This window comes from Oncorhynchus mykiss, unplaced genomic scaffold (assembly GCF_013265735.2).
Source record: "Oncorhynchus mykiss isolate Arlee unplaced genomic scaffold, USDA_OmykA_1.1 un_scaffold_186, whole genome shotgun sequence".
Lineage (NCBI taxonomy): Eukaryota > Metazoa > Chordata > Actinopteri > Salmoniformes > Salmonidae > Oncorhynchus > Oncorhynchus mykiss.
Window position 1 is genome coordinate 237,501 of NW_023493673.1, and position 7,500 is coordinate 245,000.

A 7,500-nucleotide genomic window follows, 5' to 3' on the forward strand; every position below is an offset into this window, starting at 1 on the left:
GTATTAATAGTAGTAGTAGTAGTAGTATTAATAGCAGTTACAGTACCTCTCTACAGGGTCTCTGAGCATGACGATGAACCTTGCGTCAGGCTGAAGGGTTAGTAGTAGTAGTAGTAGTAGTAGTAGTAGTAGTAGTAGTAGTAGTATTAATAGTAGTGGTAGTAGTAGTATTAATAGTAGTGGTAGTAGTAGTATTAATAGTAGTGGTAGTAGTAGTATTAATAGTAGTAGTAGTAGTAGTATTAAAAGTTACAGTACCTCTCTACAGGGTCTCTGAGCATGACGATGAACCTTGCGTCAGGCTGAAGGGTTAGTAGTAGTAGTATTAATAGCAGTTACAGTACCTCTCTACAGGGTAGTAGTAGTAGTAGTAGTAGTAGTAGTAGTATTAATAGTAGTGGTAGTAGTAGTATTAATAGTAGTTACAGTACCTCTCTACAGGGTCTCTGAGCATGACGATGAACCTTGCGTCAGGCTGAAGCGTGTGGATAAAGTCCTGGATGAGGAAGGGTGGCTCCGCCTCCGCCTCAGTCGAGTTGTCATAGAAATACGCCCAGGCATTGTTGTCCCACATGGTGGACGCACTGGCCTCTCCTGGAACACAAACAAACAAACAAACACAAACACACAGTTTATTTATTTGCATAAACAAGACAAAGGAAGTAACATGAATACAGTGTAAACAGTTGTGTAAGTATTTGCAGGAGAGGACAGTGCTTCTATATAAACCTCCTCCGTTAGGACATTCGATAATTCATCACAGAAAAGCATTAATGCCCTTCTTCACCTTATATTAGTGTTCTCCTCCTGCTGTCATTATAATACTGTAGTGTCCTCCTCCTCCAATGTGCTGTCATTATAATACTGTAGTGTCCCCCTCCAATGTGCTGTCATTATAATACTGTAGTGTCCTCCTCCTCCAATGTGCTGTCATTATAATATTGTAGTGTCCCCCTCCAATGTGCTGTCATTATAATACTGTAGTGTCCTCCTCCTCCAATGTGCTGTCATTATAATACTGTAGTGTCCCCCTCCAATGTGCTGTCATTATAATACTGTAGTGTCCTCCTCCAATGTGCTGTCATTATAATACTGTATTGTCCCCCTTCAATGTGCTGTCATTATAATACTGTAGTGTCCTCCTCCCCCAATGTGCTGTCATTATAATACTGTAGTGTCCTCCTCCAATGTGCTGTCATTATAATACTGTAGTGTCCTCCTCCTACAATGTGCTGTCATTATAATACTGTAGTGTCCCCCTCCAATGTGCTGTCATTATAATACTGTAGTGTCCTCTTCCAATGTGCTGTCATTATAATACTGTAGTGTCCTCCTCCTCCAATGTGCTGTCATTATAATACTGTAGTGTCCTCCTCCAATGTGCTGTCATTATAATACTGTAGTGTCCTCCTCCTTCAATGTGCTGTCATTATAATACTGTAGTGTCCTCCTACAATGTGCTGTCATTATAATACTGTAGTGTCCTCCTCCTCCAATGTGCTGTCATTATAATACTGTAGTGTCCCCCTCCAATGTGCTGTCATTATAATACTGTAGTGTCCTCCTCCTCCAATGTGCTGTCATTATAATACTGTAGTGTCCCCCTCCAATGTGCTGTCATTATAATACTGTAGTGTCCTCCTCCTCCAATGTCCTGTCATTATAATACTGCAGTGTCCTCCTCCAATGTTCTGTCAGTATAATACTGCAGTGTCCTCCTCCAATGTGCTGTCATTATAATACTGTAGTGTCCTCCTCCAATGTGCTGTCATTATAATACTGTAGTGTCCTCCTCCTACAATGTGCTGTCATTATAATACTGTAGTGTCCTCCTACAATGTGCTGTCATTATAATACTGTAGTGTCCTCCTACAATGTGCTGTCATTATAATACTCTAGTGTCCTCCTTCAATGTGCTGTCATGTAATACTGTAGTGTCCTCCTCCAATGTGCTGTCATTATAATACTGTAGTGTCCTCCTCCTACAATGTGCTGTCATTATAATACTGTAGTGTCCTCCTACAATGTGCTGTCATTATAATACTGTAGTGTCCTCCTACAATGTGCTGTCATTATAATACTGTAGTGTCCTCCTTCAATGTGCTGTCATTATAATACTGTAGTGTCCTCCTACAATGTGCTGTCATTATAATACTGTAGTGTCCTCCTACAATGTGCTGTCATTATAATACTGTAGCGTCCTCCTACAATGTGCTGTCATTATAATACTGTAGTGTCCTCCTCTTCCAATGTGCTGTCATATAATACTGTAGTGTCCTCCTCTTCCAATGTGCTGTCATTTAATACTGTAGTGTCCTCCTCCAATGTGCTGTCATTATAATACTGTAGTGTCCTCCTCCTCCAATGTGCTGTCATTATAATACTGTGGTGTCCTCCTTCAATGTGCTGTCATTATAATACTGTAGTGTCCTCCTCTTCCAATGTGCTGTCATTTAATACTGTAGTGTCCTCCTTCAATGTGCTGTCATTATAATACTGTAGTGTCCTCCTCCTCCAAAGTGCTGTCATTATAATACTGTAGTGTCCTCTTCCAATGTGCTGTCATTTAATACTGTAGTGTCCTCCTCCAATGTGCTGTCATTATAATACTGTAGTGTCCTCCTCCTACAATGTGCTGTCATTATAATACTGTAGTGTCCCCCTCCAATGTGCTGTCATTATAATACTGTAGTGTCCTCTTCCAATGTGCTGTCATTATAATACTGTAGTGTCCTCCTCCTCCAATGTGCTGTCATTATAATACTGTAGTGTCCTCCTCCAATGTGCTGTCATTATAATACTGTAGTGTCCTCATCCTTCAATGTGCTGTCATTATAATACTGTAGTGTCCTCCTCCAATGTGCTGTCATTATAATACTGTAGTGTCCTCATCCTTCAATGTGCTGTCATTATAATACTGTAGTGTCCTCCTTCAATGTGCTGTCATTATAATACTGTAGTGTCCTCCTCTTCCAATGTGCTGTCATTTAATACTGTAGTGTCCTCCTCCTACAATGTGCTGTCATTATAATACTGTAGTGTCCCCCTCCAATGTGCTGTCATTATAATACTGTAGTGTCCTCTTCCAATGTGCTGTCATTATAATACTGTAGTGTCCTCCTCCTCCAATGTGCTGTCATTATAATACTGTAGTGTCCTCCTCCAATGTGCTGTCATTATAATACTGTAGTGTCCTCATCCTTCAATGTGCTGTCATTATAATACTGTAGTGTCCTCCTACAATGTGCTGTCATTATAATACTGTAGTGTCCTCCTCCTCCAATGTGCTGTCATTATAATACTGTAGTGTCCCCCTCCAATGTGCTGTCATTATAATACTGTAGTGTCCTCCTCCTTCAATGTGCTGTCATTATAATACTGTAGTGTCCTACTCCAATGTGCTGTCATTATAATACTGTAGTGTCCCCCTCCAATGTGCTGTCATTATAATACTGTAGTGTCCTCTTCCAATGTGCTGTCATTATAATACTGTAGTGTCCTCCTCCTCCAATGTCCTGTCATTATAATACTGCAGTGTCCTCCTCCAATGTTCTGTCAGTATAATACTGCAGTGTCCTCGTCCAATGTGCTGTCATTATAATACTGTAGTGTCCTCCTCCAATGTGCTGTCATTATAATACTGTAGTGTCCTCCTCCTACAATGTGCTGTCATTATAATACTGTAGTGTCCTCCTACAATGTGCTGTCATTATAATACTGTAGTGTCCTCCTACAATGTGCTGTCATTATAATACTGTAGTGTCCTCCTTCAATGTGCTGTCATTTAATACTGTAGTGTCCTCCTCCAATGTGCTGTCATTATAATACTGTAGTGTCCTCCTCCTACAATGTGCTGTCATTATAATACTGTAGTGTCCTCCTACAATGTGCTGTCATTATAATACTGTAGTGTCCTCCTACAATGTGCTGTCATTATAATACTGTAGTGTCCTCCTCTTCCAATGTGCTGTCATTTAATACTGTAGTGTCCTCCTCCTACAATGTGCTGTCATTATAATACTGTAGTGTCCTCCTCCAATGTGCTGTCATTATAATACTGTAGTGTCCTCATCCTTCAATGTGCTGTCATTATAATACTGTAGTGTCCTCCTACAATGTGCTGTCATTATAATACTGTAGTGTCCTCCTCCTCCAATGTGCTGTCATTATAATACTGTAGTGTCCCCCTCCAATGTGCTGTCATTATAATACTGTAGTGTCCTCCTCCTTCAATGTGCTGTCATTATAATACTGTAGTGTCCTACTCCAATGTGCTGTCATTATAATACTGTAGTGTCCCCCTCCAATGTGCTGTCATTATAATACTGTAGTGTCCTCTTCCAATGTGCTGTCATTATAATACTGTAGTGTCCTCCTCCTCCAATGTCCTGTCATTATAATACTGCAGTGTCCTCTTCCAATGTTCTGTCAGTATAATACTGCAGTGTCCTCGTCCAATGTGCTGTCATTATAATACTGTAGTGTCCTCCTCCAATGTGCTGTCATTATAATACTGTAGTGTCCTCCTCCTACAATGTGCTGTCATTATAATACTGTAGTGTCCTCCTACAATGTGCTGTCATTATAATACTGTAGTGTCCTCCTACAATGTGCTGTCATTATAATACTGTAGTGTCCTCCTTCAATGTGCTGTCATTTAATACTGTAGTGTCCTCCTCCAATGTGCTGTCATTATAATACTGTAGTGTCCTCCTCCTACAATGTGCTGTCATTATAATACTGTAGTGTCCTCCTACAATGTGCTGTCATTATAATACTGTAGTGTCCTCCTACAATGTGCTGTCATTATAATACTGTAGTGTCCTCCTTCAATGTGCTGTCATTATAATACTGTAGTGTCCTCCTACAATGTGCTGTCATTATAATACTGTAGTGTCCTCCTACAATGTGCTGTCATTATAATACTGTAGTGTCCTCCTACAATGTGCTGTCATTATAATACTGTAGTGTCCTCCTCTTCCAATGTGCTGTCATATAATACTGTAGTGTCCTCCTCTTCCAATGTGCTGTCATTATAATACTGTAGTGTCCTCCTCCTCCAATGTGCTGTTATTATAATACTGTAGTGTCCTCCTTCAATGTGCTGTCATTATAATACTGTAGTGTCCTCCTCTTCCAATGTGCTGTCATTTAATACTGTAGTGTCCTCCTCCAATGTGCTGTCATTATAATACTGTAGTGTCCTCTTCCAATGTGCTGTCATTTAATACTGTAGTGTCCTCCTCCAATGTGCTGTCATTATAATACTGTAGTGTCCTCCTCCTCCAATGTGCTGTCATTATAATACTGTAGTGTCCTCCTCCTTCAATGTGCTGTCATTATAATACTGTACTGTCCTCCTCTTCCAATGTGCTGTCATTATAATACTGTAGTGTCCTCCTTCAATGTGCTGTCATTATAATACTGTAGTGTCCTCCTCCTCCAATGTGCTGTCATTATAATACTGTAGTGTCCTCCTCCTTCAATGTGCTGTCATTATAATACTGTAGTGTCCTTCTTCAAAGTGCTGTCATCATAATACTGTAGTGTCCTCCTCCAATGTGCTGTCATTATAATACTGTAGTGTCCTCCTCCTCCAATGTGCTGTCATTATAATACTGTAATGTCCTCCTCCTCCAATGTGCTGTCATTATAATACTGTAGTGTCCTCCTCCAATGTGCTGTCATTATAATACTGCAGTGTCCTCCTCCAATGTGCTGTCATTGTGACACTGTAGTGTCTGACATAATACCGTATGATATTGAGATGAACTAATAGAGGTCAGAATGTACAAACACATGAGAAAATAGAAACAGTGGAAAATAATCGAAACAAGATTATTAAAATTAAGATTTTTTTTTTTTAATCTAGTGTTCTGGGCCTCCCGAGTGGTGCAGCGGTCTAAGGTACTGCATCGCAGTGCTTGAGGCGTCACTACAGACCTGGGTTGGGTCCCAGGCTGTGTCACAGCGGTCTAAGGTACTGCATCGAAGTGCTTGAGGAGTCACTACAGACCTGGGTTCGGTCCCAGGCTGTGTCACAGCGGTCTAAGGTACTGCATCGAAGTGCTTGAGGAGTCACTACAGACCTGGGTTCGGTCCCAGGCTGTGTCACAGCGGTCTAAGGTACTGCATCGCAGTGCTTGAGGCGTCACTACAGACCTGGGTTCGGTTCCAGGCTGTGTCACAGCGGTCTCAGGTACTGCATCGAAGTGCTTGAGGGGTCACTACAGACCCGGGTTCGGTCCCAAGCTGTGTCACAGCGGCCTAAGGTACTGCATCGAAGTGCTTGAGGCGTCACTACAGACCCGGGTTCGGTCCCAGGCTGTGTCACAGCGGTCTAAGATTCGAGGCTGTCACAGCGGTCTAAGGTACTGCATCGAAGTGCTTGAGGCGTCACTACAGACCTGGGTTCGATCCCAGGCTGTGTCACAGCGGTCTCAGGTACTGCATCGAAGTGCTTGAGGCGTCACTACAGACCCGGGTTCGGTCCCAGGCTGTGTCACAACCGGCTGTGATCGGGAATCCCATAGGGCGGCACACAATTGACCCAGTATCCGTCTGGGTTAGGGGAAGGTTTGACAGGGCGGGTGGTTTTTACTTGGCTCACTGCGCTCTAGCGACTGCTTGTGGCGGGCCGGGGCGCCTGCAGGCTGTCTTCAGTTGGACTGCGTTTCCACTGACACATTGGTGCGACTGGCTTCCGGGTTAAGCGGGCGGGTGTTAAGAAGCGCTGTTTGGCGGGTCATGTTTCGTAGGACGCATGACTCGACCTTCGACCTCTCCCGAGCCCGTTGGGGAGTTGCAGCCATGAGACAAGATCTTAACTGGATCGCAAATGGATATCACGAAAAACGGGTAATTATTATTTATTTAAATCAACGACAAAAAAAGTGTGAAAGAATCAAGCTAGCGTTTTCCCTCGCTCATTATCCAAGCTGTGATCAAAATCACGGAGCGAATGACTTTCAACTATTGTAACGTTCTTGGCGTAGGGTGGCCTGAATTGGGCAGGGGGTTGTGTAGGAGTTTAGGGACCAGGGTTATGGCCGTTTCCCCTATACTTCGCTGGGCTCTCCAAGCCTCACTCCTCTCCTCTGCGAGGGGAGGACACAGTGTGAATACTGAAGAGGTCTCTGGGACGCTCCTCCTCAGCCCTGAAGGATTTGTTCTTTAAAGATAGGAATAAAACGGGTTGACCAGCTGGCTTACTAAACTGTTAGCTGTTAGCTGTTAACTGTTAACTGTTAGCTGGTAGCTGGTAGCTGTTAGCTCGTAGCTGTTAGCTCGTAGCTGGTAGCTGGTAACTGGTAGCTGGTAACTGGTAACTGGTAGCTGGTAGCTGGTAGCTGGTAGCTGTTAGCTGGAAGCTAGTAGCTGGAAGCTGGTAGCTGGAAGCTGGTAACTGGAAGCTGGTAGCTGGAAGCTGGTAACTGGAAGCTGGTAGCTGGGGCTCAATACAACAACTCAGCAAGACTACTTTTGCTATATTAAAGTCGT

The 7,500-nt window shown here is 42.9% G+C and overlaps 1 protein-coding gene across 2 annotated transcripts in view; it reads right to left on the reverse strand.

Annotated features, from left to right (window-relative positions):
• Positions 1-7,500, reverse strand: part of LOC110513623 (carbohydrate sulfotransferase 15) — a 43,273-nt gene that overhangs the window by 20,331 nt on the left and 15,442 nt on the right. For both annotated transcript variants that reach the window (XM_036972613.1, XM_036972612.1), the window contains one exon: positions 432-594. In XM_036972613.1, the coding sequence (XP_036828508.1) occupies positions 432-594 (163 nt within the window). The remainder of the gene's footprint in view (positions 1-431; positions 595-7,500) is intronic.